General features: G+C 39.4%; 1 protein-coding gene across 2 annotated transcripts in view; it reads left to right on the forward strand.

Annotated features, from left to right (window-relative positions):
• DROSHA (drosha ribonuclease III) overlaps positions 1-20,919 on the forward strand; it is a 104,829-nt gene that overhangs the window by 38,429 nt on the left and 45,481 nt on the right. For both annotated transcript variants that reach the window (XM_008161792.3, XM_028139418.2), the window contains 5 exons: positions 316-390; positions 7,858-8,027; positions 12,428-12,552; positions 14,192-14,291; positions 16,148-16,255. In XM_008161792.3, the coding sequence (XP_008160014.2) occupies positions 316-390; positions 7,858-8,027; positions 12,428-12,552; positions 14,192-14,291; positions 16,148-16,255 (578 nt within the window). The remainder of the gene's footprint in view (positions 1-315; positions 391-7,857; positions 8,028-12,427; positions 12,553-14,191; positions 14,292-16,147; positions 16,256-20,919) is intronic.

A 20,919-nucleotide genomic window follows, 5' to 3' on the forward strand; every position in this document is an offset into this window, starting at 1 on the left:
CTGGCTGGCCCAGCCTGATCGCCCCACCTGTGCATGAATTCGTGCACTGGGCCTCTAGTATACCATGAAGTACATGTCCTCGGCTTTCATTCTCCTCTTACGTTGGTAGTCTCCTCACTTCAGTCTTCCTGGGATGTTTGTGGTGGTTAGGACTGATATACAAGAAGAAGAGTGGTTTTTTAATTTTTTTATTTTTATGCCCCTACTTCTAGTGGTGTTTGTCATTATAATGATCTTAGGAATTAAGTTGCAGTATTTGTTTTCTAAGCCTGTTTTTATTAACTTTTTTCTTATCTTTCCACTTGTTTGCTTTAGGTCCTCTGTTTGAAGACAGCCCACCCTGCTGCCCAAGATTTCATTTCATGCCACGTTTTGTAAGATTTCTTCCAGGTAAATCTTTTGGCTTGTCTGTGACCCATGGAAATTGTGTCTGAAAATAAGCCTGCCATTCTCCTTTCAGTCTTTCGGGTAAATTTCCCACCACAGACACTGGTAATTTTCTACTTTTAGGTCAGGCATAAAAATGTAAAATTATACACGCTGATGTGTACCCTTATGTAATTTATGGTAGCCCCAAATTAGATGAGCAGTGGGAGAATTGATTGATAAAATTTGAAATTTCACTTGATAAAATATCACGTGTTAAAATTAATTTGGAAATATGCATGTGGCTTAAAAATGCAAAGAGTTAATTGGAAAACAATAACTATAACATTTTATATACAATCTGACAAACTGCTAAAAATTACTGCAATAGTAGCTGTATTAAGGTAGTGGTATTACAGTGCTTTTTTTTCTATTTATTTTTACAGTGAAAAAAACAATTTATTTTCTCACTCAATTAAAAAATATAAGTAACTATATGACATGTTTTTTTAAGCAATATTTTAACTATCTTTGAAAAAACTTTTAAGAGTCTAGCTATGAGATATATGGCATTATATTTGGTGTTTTTAAAAATGGTGGGTTTGTAATGAAATCTGTGGGTGCCTTTTTGTTTGCAAAGTCTTCACCACCCTAAAGGAATCATCCCTAGGTCTCATTCTGGTTTCTCCTTCACTGGTATTTCCAGGGTTATGCTCATACTTCCGGCCATGCATGCCCTTATTTTCTTTGCTTCCACTTGAATCTTCCTTTTGCTCTCTGCGTAGTCACCTTTCTTTGCTTCCTGGATTAAGTTCTGTGCTCTGACTTCTGTCTCTCGGCTCTAGGGGCCTTGGTGCCTTATGCTAACCACCATCTTCCATGGAAATGTCAACTCCACCATTTGCCTTTTTTCCCCTATATGTGTGCCGCTCAGTGCTATTCGTGAAAAGGTTTGGCAGCTGCAATAAATCTGTGATCTACAATTTCAGCTGTTCAGCTTTTCAGCATGTAAGCCTTCAGCCCAGTCTACATATCCATAGTTTCATAAGTTTAGCCTTAGGCTCATGTGCTCCTCCATATGCTTGCTGTCCTTCTGGGCAGGAAGCCTTCCTCCCCAGGTCTTGGATCTTACCCTAGAGCCTGTCAGACCCTGGTCCAGCCACACCTGTCTTTGCTATGGAACCTAGCCCCCCCTAACCCCATCCCCGCCCTACTACTGCTGCTGATGTCAAAGCCAGCCTTCCAGCCCAGCCAGTGTAGTTCATTGGTTGAGCATCAGCCCATGCACCAAGAGGTCAGCGGTTCAATTCCAGGTCAGGGTACATGCCTCGGTTGTGGCCTCGATCCCCAGCAGGAGGTGTTTCTATCTCTCTCTCCCTCTCACTTCCTTTCTCTAAAATCAATAAAAACATATTTAAAGAAATAAAGCCAGCCTCCCAAAGACCAAATCCAGGGCACACGCTTGTTTTAGTCCCCTCCTGAAGGTGGTGCCTGGGCCCTTGACCTTGTCTCTCGGCTGAGCTACCCTTAACTTTTCTCTGAGTTCTGATGCATCGCTTTGCGGCTTTTGTTTCTTGTCCATTCATTCTAGCTTAGATTTGTCCTCAGGATTTTGTCCTTTCCTCAGTCCAGACATTCAGTCACAATGACTTATTTTTATTTTACAATAGTGTTGCTCATGTTTTCATTAATTTTTTTTTTTTGGTTTGGAAATGTATTCAAAAGCTTTTCCCCTTTGTACATCTGGTTTTGTTTTATTGAGAAGTCCTTTTTTTTTTGTTTCAAGTGAGTGCATCTTTGATTTTATAATGGCACGTTAGCAGTGAACTTATTATAAAATGGTGTTACAGTGAGTTTGTTGAAAAGCCTTTTCTTTCAGTAACTGTCTGCCTCTAGACATTTTATGACCAAGCAAATCTCTAAGACAAAGTGGACAGTTTTAAAAGCATCTTAAAGAAAAATCTTACGTTAGGTATTTACTTTGTGGGATTTTAACTCCCACAAAATGTTTTCCATAACTATTTAGGGATAAATTTTATGTTGTCATTAAAAGAAGGTCTGTTGATTTATTTTTCAAACAAGATGTACTTTTTCATTAGACTTCCCTTTGAAAATATGCTAGAGAAACTTGCAGATTTCAGTATGGAAATCCAATTGATCCAGCACCATTTATTGAAAAGACCATTGAAGTGAATTGAAGTGTTTTCTCTGCCTTCAATTGGGTTGACTTGGGGTGTGTGTGTGTGTGTGTGTGTGTGTGTGTGTGTGCATGTGTGTGTGACAAACAGTACAAATGTTTATACTGTAAAAAATGAGCAGCCCTCTAGACGTGTAAAAATGAGTAGGTGCCATAAGTGTTTTGATTTGTATTTGTTTTAACCTGTGTAGGGAAAATTAATGCTTTTTTGTTTCAGAGGGCTAACAACATGTTATGCAACTTGCCTTTTTACTCACCTGTTTTAGACATCCTCCATGTAAATACATCGCCTCATTCTTTAAAACTTTCATAGAATTCCATAGTATGAACTGACATTAATTTTTTTTGACAGTTCTTCTAGTGAAGAATATTTTGGAGATGGCTATTTTCTCCCCATTGCATAAATACTTCAGGAATTGTCTTTTGCATCTATCCTTTTGCATTTATGTCAATGTTTTCATAAGGTAGACTCCTAGAAGTGAAATGATTTGTTACAACAATATGTAAAGATACTGGAAAGATACTGGCCAACTTCTCGCTAAAAAACTACGTAACTTGTAGTTGTAACCAACATTTTTAACAGTACCTATTTTCTGTACATCTGCCAACACTGAATAATACTCGTCTTCTATACTTTGTCTAATAGGCAAAAGGCCATCTCATTGTTACCATTTCCATTTTACTTGCACTACTCTGAGAATGAGCAACTTTCATATATTTCAGGTATTTCATGGTCCTCTTGTTCTTTTTGCTTTTCATTTATATCAGTTTATTATCTCTGATAGAAAGTTTTTTAGGCATCATATTTTTTCTTCAGTTTTCCAGTTTGCCTGTTTTGAAGACAGCTATCTCAGTTGCTTTCTACAGACTTGTCCAAAATTAAGCTTATAGTTTAAATCAAGGCTTATTCAATGAAGGTCATTTTTCCAGAAGTTAAACCAAAGAACAACCAGTTGATTGAAATTAATTTTTCCCCCCACATTTTTGTGTGTGTGTGTGTGTTTTTTTTCTATCCCTACCTCTCCCTGTTGCAGTCAGACAGTTAAAATGAACTCTCCTAGAGCCTGTTCAAGGTTTTATTTGACTGTAGCTGGGGCTGGGGCTTCAAGATAGGAAGGCTGCATGTACAGGAAAGCCTGTTCATTGCTTGAATCATTGCTGTAGTAAAGCTTTGGAAATCCTGAATCAGTTTTGCAAATTGATTATCTAGCAGACTGATTGTTGGAAATTGCCCCACCCTGGAGAAGTAGTTCTCAGTTGTGGCTGACAGAGGGCTAGTGGGTGGGAGTATATCTCAGTATTCCCAGGGAGACAAGCATGGTTTGAAAAAAAACATCAATTGAGATAATATCTACACTAATAAAAGAGAAAGATGCAAATTTACCATACCTCCGTGACACCCACCAGCCAATCAGGAGTGAGTATGCAAGTTAACCTGACAAAGATGGTGGGTTAATTTGCATACGCAGGCGTCCGGTGGCCTGGGTCCTGGGAACACCCTTGGAACCCAGGCCGCTCAGAGCCTGTAGGCCCACGTGTAGGCCCTGAGCAGCCGGGATCCCAGAATGCCCCTGGCCACTCCTGGCCTACGGGCCTTGGCGCTGAGCGGCTGGGGGCGGGGCGGCAGAGGCTTGAGCAGGGCCTGAGCGGAGCCGGGGGGCCCTGCCCAAGCCATGGCGGAGGCCTGAGCAGAGCTGGGGGTGCCCTGCCCAAGCCGCAGCGGAGGCTTGAGTGGAGCGGGGTCCCCTGCCCAAGCTGCGGCAGAGGCTTGAACAGGCCTGGAGATGGGGGGTGTGCCAGCCTTGACTTGCCAGCAGTCCTGCCTCTGTGTGTGAGCTGCAGAGGAAACACCTTTTCTGACCACTCATTGGCTAAGCTCCCTGTTTGCCACTGGTAATGTTCTTGGTCACTTGGGTAATAAGAATCCAAAAAGGTGATCTAGGGTTTTTCCACCACACTCCTGGAGGAAAACACGAAGGTCCACTGCTGGAGGGCTAAGAAATGTCATATCCTGCCCTAGCCGGTTTGGCTCAGTGGATAATGCCTTGGCCTGCCGACCGCAGGGTCTGGATTCAGTTCTGATCAAGGGCATGTACCTAGGTTGCAGGCTCCTCCCTGGCTGGGGCCCAGGTCAGGGCTCATGCAGGAGGCAACCAATCAAAGTGTCCCTCTCACATTAATGTTTCTCTCTGTTTTTCCCTCTCTCTTCCACACTCTCTAAAAATCAATGGAAACATATCCTCAGGTGAGGATAATAAAAAAAAAAAAAAAAAGAAAGAAATATCATATCCTATGAAAGACACATCTTGAAAATGCCTAAAGAAAGTTGTCATTTTTTCATGGTGAAGGGACTGGAGTCTGTGTTGATGAAAACACCTTGGCGGCTGTGGTGACTGGCAGTGGCTGCAGCAGCGGGGTGATGGGGCTGGCACCTTCCCCTGATCAGCTCGGTCGCCTTTCACAGAGGGAGGCCTAAGCTGTCAGTAGGACATCCCCTGAGGGCTCCCAGTCTGTGAGAGGGGGCAGGCTGGGCTGAAGGGACCCCCCCCCCCCCGCCAGTCCATGAATTTCGTGCACCGAGCCCCTAGTCATAGTATAACTTGGTATTTGGAAAGTTTTGAAAATACCTGTTAATACAGATTTTTAGACAAGATTATTTAAAGGCATCTTAGCAGGAATACACAGGGGACATAGTAATGCAGCTGTATAGTTATTCTTAGTGTAGGGAAGGAGGAAGGCATGTTTGTGTTTGTTAAAATTGAGTGTTAGACTGTTGAGAAGCACTTGTGTAACCAGCCATATTCTTAACACAAATTCCCTAACAAATTGCCCTCCCCCGCAAATAACGGTATAAATAATCAGACAACATAAATGGAGAGGATTGGGTCTCTAAGAAATAGTTATAGTCTGTCAGTTCATTAATGACTGTCCAGATTCATTCCCTGAAACACAAACTCCAGTTCTTTTCGAATAATGACCCGTTGTCACGGCTCCAGTCCCAGTGCTGGCACAGCGCCTGCTAACCTTAGCGTACCCACTCTCACTTCTCATTTGTATCGTGTCCTATTTATCTCAGCCAGAGAGATAAAAATGGCTTCTTAGCCCTCGGTGACACCATTCCATAAATCCCCAACATAAACATGTAGCAAAGCAGACAAACCAAAAGAGCCAATTCATTAACATTAGTAAATTCATGGCAGTCTGTGAGCAAGTGGCCATGTTATTTATCTGCTTCAGAAAGTCACTTCTCAAATATTTATGAGGGTCTTTTTTGCTGGGCTGGGTATGAGGATACAGCCCTTGCACGGGCTCTGGCAGGATTCTCTAGTCTACCTTCTCTTGTTAATCCATAAGGATTGCACCTCATTACTGACCCTGGAGCCGTGCCTCAGTCCCCCTCCTTAGGTTATCTGCTCTGGATTTCTACATTTTTTCACAGTGGTAAATATCTGTCTTTTTAGGTTTTAGGTGCTATTTTAAATATTTAGCAGATTTCAACATGGATTTACACTTTCTCCTTCAGCATGACTGACTTTGCACCTGATGTGTGTATTTTTTTTAAGAAAAGTATTTCTAGTTTCTATGCTGCTGTAAAATTCTCCTGCCTCGTTGGCAGCTGTGTGTGTGTGTGTGTGTGTGTGTGTTAATCCTCACCCGAGAATATTTTTCCATTGACTTTTAGAGCCAGTGGAAGGGATGGAAAGAGACACAGAGAGAGAAACATGGGTGAGATACATCAATTGGTTGCCTCCCACATGTGCCCCGACCAGGGCTCGGGATCTAGCTTGCAATCGAAGTACATGCCCTTGACCAAAATGGAACCCAGGACCCTTCAGTCTGTGGGCCGACACGCTATCCACTGATCTGTACTGGCTAGGGCTTGTTGGCAGCTTTGCGCCCAGGCTAGGTAGAAGCATTCTGGTGAGCATGTGGTGACCTTCTTTCTTTATCTTGTGAGTATTCTCCTAAATTGGGAAATATCCTTGGTGTGTCAAATAAAAGTGACATGGAGACTCTGTTTCCAGTGTGAGAAGAGTGCCTATTTCATAGTAGGTGCTCAATAACGATTTGTTGGATGAATAGACAAATATTTAGGTTAATGAATGAATGAATGCAGGATGTCTATATATAGTAGCTCTGTAGCAGCAATGTCATTAGTTTCAGAGTAGCATCTGAGGTTAAAAAACCCCACACACCAGAGAGAAATCTTGATACTTTTTTCTTTCTCAGATGTGTAGACCTATCCAAGCTTTAGCCCACAGCAACTTGTATGAAAATCTTTTATCCTTTTTCATTTTCTGGTAGCCCCAGTTCCTTGGGTATCTTAACTCCTCTAGCACAAATAGGACACTCTCATTTGTGCCCACCTATCCCCACCATCTTGGTTTCCTTATTCTCCATGAAGTGTTGGCCTCATACTGCGGCTTCTAGAATATTTTGTGACCTGGGGAGGGTACTCATTGTCCTCTAAACTCTCAGGGCTCTTGTCCTTTCTTTGGGTAGACCTAAGTCAAGAAAAGGTGTATAAGGTGGTTACACATATTGGTCAAGCAGCTAAGTCCAAAAAGAAGCCAGAAACCCGAGCACCGGAAATTAATGCTCACATTAAATGAGCCTTTGGTTTATCAAGTACCAGATTAATTGGCTTTTTCCAAAGTACTTTAATTGCCCTTTGTTGTTTTTACCTTCTGTACTTAGTAATACGTGCTCCATAAGCCTCAGAATACTTGCTATTTTTCCATGTACTAACTCCATAATGATCTTCATGATATTAGTATAGACTCTTTAGGACTATTCATCATGGCAGGTGTAGCACATTAGCACCAAAAAATTAGACCATCACACAATAAGCTGAAAACATCCATAAATATCTCAAAAGCTTAGAATGTGCTTAAGATAATAACATCACTGCTAAAGAGCTTTCATCTGTTACCTAGAAAGAACGATAAAATATTTAAGTTCTGTATATTGTAAGCTGTGGTTCTTCATGCTAGATGGTTTTAAATTTATTTAGATAGACACCTTTTTTTATATTCACACCTTACAAATGGAGCCTTTTATCATTTAGAATGTTGCTCTTACCATTTTAGTAAATGAGATGGTTTATGAGCACTGTTTATCAATGAAACAAATGGCTCTCGGATTATTTGGCACCTGGTTAAACAATGTAAATTCTAAATTACCTTTTTATGAACGCTCTTTTGTCTCTGTTGTCTTGTTTTTCCTTATTTGGCTGATAACTGGCTGTGCATTGAGTAGCCTCATGTCCCCCTTTCTCTCTACTCCCACCCAAGATGGAGGGAAGGAAGTGCTGTCCATGCACCAGATTCTCCTTTACTTGTTACGGTGCAGCAAAGCGCTGGTCCCGGAGGAGGAGATCGCCAACATGCTGCAGTGGGAAGAGCTCGAGTGGCAGAAATACGCGGAAGAGTGCAAAGGCATGATTGTTACCAACCCCGGCACGGTAGGTTCTGGTGCTCACACACTCAGACCCAGCCACCTTCCTTCTGGGTATGAATGTTTCAGAAAAACAGTGACAACATTTTCAAAGCTTTATCCTTGGGTAGTTTTTAAATATTTAGTAGATACGAAAAATATTACAATATAGGTGCATTTGGTAGTAAGTTCATCTTATTGGTAAATTTATTCTGCTCCTTATGGAGACTTTTGAAGTTCTTAGGTATGTTCAGGTCTGATTTTTTAAATAAAAGTAATATATCTTCACCATAGAAAATTAGGAAAATCAAAAAGCAGCCCAAAGAAGGCAATAAAAATGATCCATAATTCCATTCTGTAGAGATGATAGTATTCAGTTTTCTGTTCTCTAGGATATATTTCATATTGTTTTGAAACAAAATTGGCATCATTCTATTAAATAGTATTATATTAAATATTAAATATTAAATATTTAGACCTCCTTATCCTTCAGAAACAACCACAAAACATCATTTTTTCATAGTCATAAATTTCTTTAGGAGTGTTAAAAAAAAAGACCCCTAAGTTATAAAATTAACTCCTTATTGTTGGGTACCCAGGATACTTCCAGACTTTTGCTAAAACAAATAATGCTATATTGAATTTGTATATGTGTGTACATATATATGTGTATATGTATGTGTCTTTGAATATTTATCCATTTAACTCCTTAAGGAGAAGTAGTCTGGATGTATACACATTTTAAGTCTTTTGATACATATGGCAAATACCTTCCAGAAAGGTTGTAAAATTTGTGCTCTGACTAGGAAGATATGAGGGTACCCATTTCTTCATATTGGCTATACTGTTTAAAATTAAAAAAAAAATCTTTATTGTTGAAAGTATTATACTATTTTAACAGACAAACTTTATCAGTTGATAGGGAAAAATATTATTTAGTTCAGTTTTGTATTTATTTTGGTTTCTAACAAAAATCGATATTTTAAATGTTTATTGGCCTTTTGATAATGGCCTATCAATATCCTTTGTCAAATTTTCTGTTGTGGTATTTGTCCTTTTTTATTGATCCTTTTATTGCTCTTTTGCCATAATTATTACAAATATTTCCCACTTCATTTTTTCATAGTCATAAATTTCTTTAGGAGTGTTTCTTATTATTTTGTTTTAAAATTAGCTTCTAATGTTAGTTGTTGAAATAAACATGTGAAATTTAAAATAGCGAATTAAAAGATAACTAGATTTATCTTATAAAGAAAATGCTGTTTTATATATTACATCAATTAAAATTATTTTTTCCTTAAAATATGTCATTTCATAAAATAGTTATATATTGGCATCTTATCAGGATAAGTTTTTCCAGAAATGGAGAATTAAAATATTTTCATGTAAAGAAACAAAGTAATCTATTTAAACAAAGCTGTGGTTTTAAAAAGGCTGCCAAATTTGTTCAATAGTCATGATTCATAAAAATAAAACTCTGGATCAACTTTCTGTAGCATGACAGCAACATCTGCACAAACAAAATGTGGTTATTTGCAAACCAAACATTCCAGCTAATGCCAGTTATTTTAAACAGATCTCGAAAATGAAAGTGTTTAATAAATAAAAATGTTTTTCAACATAAAATTTATTTAAAATTAAAAAGTCATATAGTTTTTACTGTTATATTGTTAAGCCACATAAATCATTGTTAAAGTAACTTTAAAAGAAATATACAAGTCATAGCACTATGAGAGTGTGATTGTGAATTTGATTTTTCTCCTTTAAACAGCTGCAGAAATTTACATTTCTTCTGTCAGGTTTATAGCTGGGTCAAAAGTTGGGTTCAGGTGATGGTGGTGGCAGACATGATCTTTTCATCTTGGTGGGTCCACTCCAAGCATCCCATGATTTACAGTGGACATTTTTGGAACAATTTCTCCGTGGAGCTTCCTTCCATGTCCTGGCTAACATTTTCTGAAGTCTTAGAATCAGTTGGAGAGCTTTTGAAAATATAAGAATGCCATGATTGACTCTATATACTCCAGGCAGTCAAGGATCTGTAGTTGAAAAAAAAAAAAAAATCCCAGGGACTTCAGATTCACTTGTTGCTTGTTACTGAGCTGATGGCATGGAGCACATTTACTCCATGACCAGGGTCCTCATTCAACTTACTGTTGAGGGACAACCATGTGAGCCAGATACTAGTGAAGTATATAGCTGTGTATGACGCTTGTCCAGGTGCGGTCTCACAGCATATCCATGTAAAAGGAGTCTGTGATGAACCCTTGAATCAATGAGCCTGTCAGTAGAAAAGCCAGCCAGGAAAGCCCGTAGTTTTAGGTGAGATTACTCAGCTGGGCTGCTGGGGATGCTTCATAAACACCACAGGAAGGTCTTTAAGGAATTGAGAAATTGTATCAATTATTGGCATGTTTAAATGCACATATTTGGCATGGTGTTTGGCCAGTTTGAAGATAATGAAGAAACCAGGATGAAAGGTTTATATTGGAAAGTAGGTGGAAATAAGAAAAGGTAAATTTGGATGCCAGGCTTTGGGACATGTTGAAGTTAATTCTTTTTTAGTATTTACCTAAAAATATGTTTAAAGGAGGAACATATTCTGAAAACTCATATGATTCAAACATCTTCCATTATATTGTTTTGAGGGGGGTGGGGCAACGAGTGTACGTTTCATCCTTGCTTTGAAAGATTGCCCAATGGTAAGAATATTGGGGAATTTATTAAATTTTCAAGCCATTATGGTCACATTAAGTACTTTATTGCTGCAGAATTTTAAAGAATTAATCTCCCTCTTTGGGCACTTTGCTTCTGCCAGAGAATACTTTGGTCATTAGTGAGAATGTTTTTTTCTTCTGTTTCTACAAAGATGGCATGTAGCTATTATAGAGTGTGGCCAAATTCTAGAACTGATTTCCTTCCCCTCCCCACATGTATAAGTTTAGAGATACTATAGATATTTTAAGTCAGTATCTCCTTGTTGATTCTATAGCTTGGTGTTTAAAATTCTGGGAACACAAATAACTCACTAGTTCCTTTCAGTTGTGCAGTTTTTCTTTTAAAAACGGATCCAGGTGCTTTGATGCACAAAATATTGGAACCAGTTCTTAGGCCTAAATAATATGTTGTAACATCTGTAATACTTTCAACAATAAAGATGAATTAAAAAAAATATGTTGTTACTGTTGATAAGCACTTACATAATTTTATACTAGGTTACATGTGACCAAAATCTTCTCTAGTTATTAATTTTGAGAGCAGAGGCTAACTTTTTAAGATACCAGTGAAATTTTGATTGTTAAATAACATTTAAATATTTCTTAAAAACCTAATATAAGTTGTTTTTAAACTAATGTGGATGAATTTACATAAACCTATTCCCATTGTCCCCTACTTGGATTTGTCAGATGGCTGCATGGGGCTACAGTTGTGGATAGGATAACCAGCTTGTCCCAGTTGTTGGGGGCTGTCCCGCTTTTAGCGTTGAAACCCCTCAGTCCTGGACAGTTCAGACCACCAACCGGACTCTAGATGTTGGTCATTGCTGGGCGACAGGATGAAGCTTATTGGCCTCCTTGTGGATCAGTTCTGTAGCCTTTGGTTTAAAGCAGCTGAGCCAAAGACCCCTCAATCCCCTAGTAAGAGTTTAGTTTGTAATTATAGAGGCCTGCCAGAGAGTTGGGCATAAGCAAGCAGGTTGCTAAAACATTCTCTCCATGATTTTACCTTCTTTTCACAAACTTAAGCTTTCAGGATGAAAGGTTTTTTTTATAAATGATCCCTCATATTTTAGTAACTCAAGAAGGAATTAGCTGTTCACTTTATTTTTATTAGACTTAAATAAAAAATATGAGGCTCTATTAAAATTAAAAATGGCCTACATGGACATAATAACGAGGAACTTAACCATTTGGCCTTTGTACTACCATACCTTCTAATTTAAAGATGTGGAATTAAAGGAATACAATAAGGTACAGAGAGAACTAATGGGAAAAATGTATATAGAGGCATCTGTCTGTGCGTTCTGAGAAGTAAGCTATTCATTTGAAATGTGAAATTAAAACAGAAGCCAGCACATCTCTTCCCCGGGATGTGGAATACTTCTCCGGTGCCTTCGGAGAGGTTAAGGAAAAGTTACATCTGACTAGGTGTCCTTTTAAAAGTTTAATTTTTAAAGGTTTCCGTGTGGACTGCAAAAAAGGACAAGATCATTGTTCATTATGCCAAATGGCACGGACTCATTTACAGGGATGACATTAGAGTTTTTATATACTATAGCTGCTATGACTAAAGGGTTTAAGTGACATTTTCCCTTTGGGGATGAGGCTTTCCTATAAAAAAAATTCGATTAATTTCTTTCCTATTTAGGTTAAAGTCAATACTTACAGACTTCTTCTGGGAATAAATGGCTTTGATTTTTTTCTGTAGAAACCAAGCTCTGTCCGCATTGATCAACTGGATCGTGAACAGTTCAACCCCGATGTGATTACTTTTCCAATAATCGTTCACTTTGGGATACGCCCTGCACAGTTGAGTTATGCAGGAGACCCACAGTAAGATATTTCTTGGTGTTTGTCTTAGCCAATTTCACCTTCTACTCACAGCTTCATTAGCAGAGGATACCTTTTAGCGGATGTTTTCCTTTTTAAAAATTAAGAACTGAAATGAGCCATGTTTCCAAATTTAGGTCACCAAATGGAACAGATTTTGGTAGCTTACAGGAAATTATTATTCAATAGATTATCTTTTGCGATCTTGGTCAACAAGAGTCCTGTATATTTTTAACCTTTAAGGAACTTTTCGTTTGTTTATTCGTCCTTATAATACTTATTGGTACTATTTTTCAGTGCCCTCTAGAGGAAAGTAGCATTGTGTTGGTTCCTAGCACTGCTGCATTCATACAGATTCTATTTTTTTGGAGCATCTTAATAAGAGCTCAAGACCCCATGCAAAGCTAAGGGTTGTGTTAGAAGGAGAAGCTGCAGCTTCTGACTTTCAGAATTGATGTTATTTTCCACATTTGGGTTTTTCTAACTGGCATGTTAGTGTTTTTCTGGGAGAAGATGAACATGGGTGGGATTGGAAATATTACCATATTTTCTTCAGGAGTGTTTGAATTTCCTACCTGTTAAACAAACGAATAGTTTCCTGAGTTAAAAAAATTCTTTTAAAGGATTCATAATGGGAGAAAAGGGCATTTGGGATTTTCAATTCATAAATAAAATTCTGGCTAATATATTAGAAGAGGCTAAAGGGTTTTGTCCCCCCCCCCCCCCCCCCCCCCACACACCCACACACACTTTGGATAAAAGTATGAAGCAGTGAACCAGGCACTGTGTAAGTACTTCTTTCTTTCCTCCATTCTCTAAGAAACTTATCAAAAAGAGACCCAGCTGAGGCTGAGAAAGGAGCAGTTTCAATGACAGAAGCAGTTTCAAGATGACAGAAAACCCTTTGAAAGTCCCTTCTTGTCAGAAAAATGTTAGTAGAATGTGATTAGGCTCTCGTGGACTCAGGTGGCAGGAGTGTGAATTGATAAAGGACTCCCCTTCATTCCCAGGGCGCTTTAACAGCATCCTTCAGGCCGATCTAGGTTACCGCATATTTGGCTACAAACGTGCTTATTCTTGTCCTGGTATATACAGATGAGTGTACACCATTCGTCTTTTCCCCTCCCCACTGGAGAAATGGATATAGCTATGTAGCAAGGGTATTGGCACAGATGTGGCTTTCTTTCTAATACTCTACAAATTTTACTTTCAGTCTAGGCAGTTCAGAGACTGACAGTATCCTTACTTAGGGGTCTTTCTCTCAGCAAACATCAGAAAGTACATGTTTAAATAAAATTTGTCACTTTCAAAGAGATAACAATGAGAAACAGCATATGTTTTTATTGGTTTTGTATATTTCCTTTGGAATTCTTTCCAGATAGATTCACCCATGTAGTGACACCTCATTTTTCAACCAAAATAAGCAATAATCCTCCTAATAACTAAGTTCCAGATAGCTCTTGGTCATCCTGACCTTCAACCCCCCAAACCATATCCTTCCTTAGAATGAAGGTTTGCTGCCATTATGGTATAAAAAAAGAATGCAGTTTATCATTGAACAGGCCTATTGAGACAACTGGCTTTATTGTGCTTCAGGTTCGCCTGCTCTTTGTTTAAGATGTCTGTCTGTCCTTTTCCTTAGGTACCAGAAACTGTGGAAGAGTTATGTGAAACTTCGCCACCTCCTAGCAAATAGTCCCAAAGTCAAACAGACGGACAAACAGAAGCTGGCCCAGAGGGAGGTGGGTATTGAGCTCTGTCCTTCTGTGATTGATGATGTGCTTCAGGTTTATTTCAAGATTGTCGCACGTCACTGCACCTCTGAATAAGATGGGAAAAGACTTTTAAAAAGTCATACTTGACTCCCCTCCTCACGTTAGTAGGCTTATTGATTTTTTTTCATCTTATTAGTATCTAAGAAACAATTTTTCCTCCTAAAAAGGATACTTTCCTGTCTTTCTTTTTTTGTAAAAATGATAGTTTCTTAACTAAAGGATTGCTACCATTGGGAATAAATGTATCTTTTATAGAAATTAAAATATAAAACTGGCTGGATCAGCTTTTTATCATAATTAGACTGCATATAAGATAACTTTGGGTCTTATGCAAATTTCTTGGTGTTAAGGTTGTAAAAGATTGTCTTATGTCTGTCAGTTTAGTAGGGTGAACTTATTTTGTAAGGTTTTATATTCTACATATTCTACACTAGAGGCCCAGTGCACAAACTTCGTGCATGGGGTGGGGGGGGGGTGTCCCTCAACCCAGTCTGCACCCTCTCCAATCTGGGACCCCTTGGGGGATGTCTGACTGCTGGGATCGGGTCTAAACCGGCAGTCGGACATCCCTCTCGCAATCCAGGACCACTGGCTCGTAACCGCTCGCCTGCCTGCCTGCCTGATTGCCCCTAACCTCTTCTGTCTGCCAGCCTGATCACCCCCTAACTGTTCCCCTGCTGGCACGATTGCCCCCAACTGCCCTCCCCTGCCGCGACTCGCTGGGACTGGCCTCCTCCCTGCCGCACAGAGCCACAGGACCCCCAGGCCTCACCGCACCGGGCGGCCACCAGGCCCTGCCTCTGCTGTGCGTGGCCATCTTGTGGTCGCGTGATGCCACCTTGGCTTTTATTATATAGGATTCCACATGTCTTTACTAATGGGTCATATTATCTTTATATTCCAGGACCGCTTATGTTTTAGTTATAATTTTAAGAGTAAGTGAATTTGGTATCAAAATAGATTTTGTCTCAGTCAGTGAGGTTTATTCTACTTGGTGGTGTAAGAGCAAGGCTCTGAGGCTAGGGAAGGTGTTTGAATTCTGACTCAAGTCACTTACTGTGACTTGAGTCAGTCAGCTTCAGTATAAAGGAGGGAAGCAGGGCTGAGGGAAGCTGACTGAGCTGTCCCGCTGTTGGTGCCCCAGGGAAAAGATAGTTGTGTGTACTTCTGAAATAGTCCATTGAGCTTTCCTCTCATCAGGGGTGGAGGTGGTGATGGTGGTGGTGGTTCCTTTGTTACTATGAATTCCTATGAGGTTGTTACTGAGTAAGTATACAAATATGAAATTATTTTTATGATTAATTATTTGAAGTGCAGTTAAAGGAAAGAGTTCCTGACTATGTCTTGCAGAAGTTTTGGATTATTGTATATTTTAAAATAAAATGTATCCTTCCGGTAAGAGTTGTTATAATAGATTGGCAAATTTGAAAGCGACTTTTAGAATTACGTGGGTTGCAGGTTAATTTATTGATTGTATTTCTTAGATGTAAAGGCTTGACATAAGGCTTGATATAATTATAATTTTTACATGCTGATTTCAAGACCCAAACACTACTTTTTAAAAAATCAGTAAAGGTCATTTTTAATTTGAACTTGCCAGAATGGTAGATTTGGTTTAGATCTTTTTCTTATCTAGTTACCCAAGGCTTTGAGCATTCTGTCCATCATTTCAAGTAAATTACTGTAATTTGGCATGAAAAGGTTTGAATGCCTGAATGTAAGGGTGATATTGAATGAATCTAGCTTATTTTTTAATGCTTGATGTTTGGCTTAAAATTTCTCTACAACCATCAGGTGACTCATCATAATGAGTTCTTTTCTAGGAAGCGCTCCAAAAAATACGACAGAAGAATACAATGAGGCGAGAAGTAACAGTGGAGCTCAGTAGCCAAGGATTCTGGAAAACTGGCATCCGTTCTGATGTCTGTCAGGTAATGATGCTTCTGGGAATATAGTCATCCTGTACACCTCTTCCTTTAAAAGTCCTCCGGTGCTGCACTTTTCCTAATTCTGAGAAGTTTCTGCGGAACATATTGCCTTGTAGCTAAATGGGACAGCGACCATAAATTGTTTTGTGTCCTTTAGGTTTTGTTTTTGTTGTCAGTTTTGCTACTATCTTGTTTAACTGTGTGTGTGTGTGTGTGTGTGTGTGTGTGTGTGTGTGCGCGCGCGCACGCGCACACGCGCACATGCACATTGTTAGGGTCGGGGGCACTTAGTAATGCTAGACTCTGTCTCTGCATATTGAGTGAAGGCAAGTCCATTCTTCAAATGCACCTGCCTGTTTGCAGCCATGTGCAGGTGCTTGTCCAAAGAGATACACAGCAGCAGCTCTACAGGCAGACTCCTGAAGATCATGTGTACACACAACAACCCGTGACTCAAGCTTATGCTGCAGAGAACTGAAGGCATTGATGAACGGAATCAGTATAAATTTCATATTTGACCCAAATGATAGTATTTTTTCATTAGATGAACTCAATAGAGGAACGTGTCAGATATATATGCTGACTCACCAATAAGTATTTTTGTTTTTCCTGTGGGAGGAATTTATGCCAGATCAGAGAGCCCCAAAACACACTTGTTTTTTTTGTTATGATTGGTACTGGTTGCGCTGCAGGGAAATTACAGTAAAGGAAAATGACTACCCAGGCTGGGGTCAGGTAATGTAATTAGCTGTGTTCAGCCTTTTGGAAGAATTCGTTCCAGGCTTCCACTTATCTGTTTTGATGGTAGCATATATTGTAATAAGTTCCGATACTCTCAGGTATTCATTTCATCATAATGAGTGTGTTTTTTTAAAATCAATGTTGGCATTTAATTATTATATTGAACAGTGGGATTTAATCCAATAATTAAAGGTATTACTGTGCAATTCATTTCCCATGTGATGTCCAAAGCTAAATAGTTTTGTTTTAAGATGAACTGCTATTGATGCAGTACTGCTAAATAGTTTGAGAATAATCATCTATAGTGGTAGCCAGCATCCTCCAAGTCCTCAATTATTTTGCCAATTGACCAAATTTATTTTTTCTCTAAGTACCTTCAAAAGTGAATATCTTACTCTGTTGATTCTCTCTGAGAGCCACTTGAAGTCATAGCACCTAATTTCCTGCTTGCTAGTGTTTCTCCGAATCTATAACATCATCCTGAGGTAGACATCAGAAGAACAATGAGTGGAATGTTGAACACTCTGCCCCAAACCTGGTGATCTCAGTGACAAGTCAGAGTTTATTGTTTGAGAGATCCTAAAATTGTGGAGCATTGAGAACTGGAAAGGACCTTAGAGATCTAGTTTAGTGATTTTTAAACTTGAGTTTTTGGTTAACTCTGAAGTTGTTCTGTTTTGTTTTTTAACAAAACCCTGCGAGGCTCTAATTTTTAAAAAGATAAAATAATAACTGTCTGATTGGGTGTAGAGGGATTATTCTGTTTTCCTTGCTTTTCTTCTCACCCCAGGTTGCAGTCCCTAAGGCAGTTTTGTTCCACTGAACACAATTTTTTAAAAAGTATCGGGTCCTTTTCCTCCTTTCTCTTGGTGAAACACATGGGGGTGCTGAATAATCTGCTCCACTGCAGTTTCGTGCTCTTTGTGTGTCACAGATGCCTTACTCTGGCTCCTCAGCTAGGTTAGACATAGCTTGAGGACTAGGTTATTATCTCTATATACATATTATATTTTTCATTCTGCCTTGAGGTTGGTAGGAGCACTCAGTGACTTTCTTTGACTGGTCAGAGAAAATGGATCCTGATTAAAATGTATACAAAGGTGAATATTTTTTCATCTGGTAATAGTTCCTCCCTCTGTAGGATTCCCATTCTTCCAAGACAACTGGTAACTGTTTAGAAGCCATGCTTACTGTCAATTGTTGGCATTGGCACCAATTCAGTGGCAATTGGAATCCCCATTTTGGGGTGTGGTGAAGAAGGAAACTTGACTTAGTGCAAAACAGCTCAATTGTGACACAGCTAGGCTGTGACAACAGCACGGATGTATAATAGATCAGTTGTGTCACCACAGGGCTGTGAGGCAGCCCTGGGACCAGGCCCCTCTTCGGTTCTACTCCTCCACAGTCTGCTCTGGCCTGCCCTGGTCTGCTCCCCTTTGCTTCCACAAGACATCTTTGGTGTTTCAGCTCAGTCAGTTGAAACTGTCTTTGATGGACAGTGCACTCCAGAGCCAGAGGGGAGCTGACTTATATGGACAGAAGTTCCTGCCCATGGTCCCTGATTGGTCTGCCTTCATGTAAATGAAGACTTCAAATCTTTACAGTTTGATTGGTCCAAAAGGCACTGTCCTGATTGGTCAGAATAGAGCTGCTCTGATTGGATGGGGAAAGCCTCAGTCCTATTGGTTGAAATAGGATTCTAGGAACTCCTTTATAAGGGCTGGCTCAGATGTCAGGAACACAGTGCAGGCAGGCAGTTCAGTGCAGAGGCAGGTAGTTCAGTGCAGGCTTCTCCCTGAAGAGCAGTGTGTGTGAGAGGCCCCTGTGTAGCAATGACTGCTAGGCTCTATTTTTCAAAAATTTGAGCCTAGTTAGCCATCAGGAACCCTTCTTAGTAGGTGTTTTTTTCCCCCTCAGGGTTCACATTACATTCTCCCATTCTCTTAATGGAAGTCTTATTTAATTTTAATAAAATTATGCTCGCATTTAAATAACTTGATAAAGAGTGTAAATTGCTAACTTTGAGTTCATAGACTGAATACAGGAATTGCTATATGGTTTGTAAAAAGGAAAACATGTCTACATATAAATGAATGAAAGTGTGAGCCAGCCAGCTACCTGAGAAGTTGATAGAAGCAGAAGAGAAAGAAATCTGGGCACAAGAGCAGTGTTGGGGAAGTGGGGGCGCACAGGGTGCGGACTCTTAAAAACAATGATAAAACCATAAATTACATGTTTTGGTGAAATAGTTCCTTATGTACCAAAATCAAATCATCCTGGAGGCGTTCTGTAGCTGTCACCCTTAGGTGAAGAGGTGAAGTATCTGTTTATCGACCTTGACATATTAAATATTACTCCACCATCAATGAATATTCTTGGAGTTGTGAAAGTAAACTGTTACCTGCACTGAGCTTAAAACATCAACATATAGGAATGCCACCTTGAGAGAATTTGAAGGTGTTACTCATCAACTCATTCATTATACAGGAGCAATCCAGTTCAAATTTAAATGCAAATACCTAAAGTAAAGTAAAAATGACTTAGGGGAGAATGACCAAGGTAAATTAACTTAATTGACTTTTGGCTCAAAATGAGTATTTTTGCAATGAATATTTTTATGTTTATTTATACTCTTCCTTGCTCCAGAATGGTTTTAAAATGGTAATTCTTAAATATAAGAGTAGTTAAACAACATGCCTATGCAAGTGAGAGGCTCCATGGTGGAAATTATTAAAGCCATTCCTCTGGTCTGTGCCAGTTACTTGAATCTCTGAGGCTTGTCCTCCTGTCAGACTGTCCTCTTGTACTTACCCAGTGACTTGGATTCTGCAGACCCCTCTCCGGTTTTGGTCACATTTCCAGTGAATGCATGATGTTAATTTTTGGGTTCTTTCATCCTCGGGCCCTCGGACGCCCTGCTACACTCCCTGTCTCCACTCTCACAGGTGACGAGACCACATAGGGCTTTGTCCTCACATACTCTCATTTAGGAGCTCACGGGGATACTTTGTCGTCTAGTTTTTATGTATATATTGTTTGGAGGTCTAGTTTGCTATTCTAGTTGCTCTATATTTATGGGAGAATTTTAATACACTTAAAGTTACACATGGCCATTTCCTCACACTCTTTTAGGGGAACTTTTTTTTTAAATGAAAGCAGTTGCCAGGCATAAATTAGAGGGAGAGCAAAAAGATGCCCAGTGATTATGTGCTTTTTAACATTGCGGGGGTTCGTATTTTAAAAAACTGAGCCGCAGATGCAACAGTCTCGTAGATAATGTTGAGACTTGGTTGCCTGGGATGGATGTGGGTCATACTTACCTTTCCATGGTATTCACAAGAAACAGACTTATTTGGAAATAGAAACTGGCTCTATTTGGAGCAAGTTTAGAGGAAGTGGTGAAGGGACTAAGAGCTGTTTCATGAGTCAAGGTTCAAGGAAATAAGACTTAGGTTAACCAAGAGACGATGTGGGGGCCAGGCCACTCAATGTATTTTTTTTTTTTTTTTTTTGTCTCTAGGGGTAGAACTGGGTTCCAAGGGATAAGGAGACAGATTTGGGCTTAATGTTATAAAAATTATCTAGTAATCAGAGTACTCTAAAGAGGGCCTATTCATCTCTCACTGGAGGTATTAAAAAATAAACAATTCACCAGTTTGAGTTCACACTTTAGAAAGATAGTTAGTTGCACTGTATAGTCTTCATGACCTGTCCACCTTGAGTGTTTAGCTTTGACTCCCTTGAGCTCCCTGCAATTTAGATGCCTGTAAAACCATATTATACTTGGGCCACACACTTCCATATTACTATATTTTTAAATACAGCACTTATAAAAACTATGTGGACAAAATGTCAATAATTTACATCATAATGGCACATCTCTGGGAATCCCTTGAGGGCAAAAAGAGTGTCTTCATCTTTTTCTC

This window comes from Eptesicus fuscus, chromosome 4 (assembly GCF_027574615.1).
Source record: "Eptesicus fuscus isolate TK198812 chromosome 4, DD_ASM_mEF_20220401, whole genome shotgun sequence".
Lineage (NCBI taxonomy): Eukaryota > Metazoa > Chordata > Mammalia > Chiroptera > Vespertilionidae > Eptesicus > Eptesicus fuscus.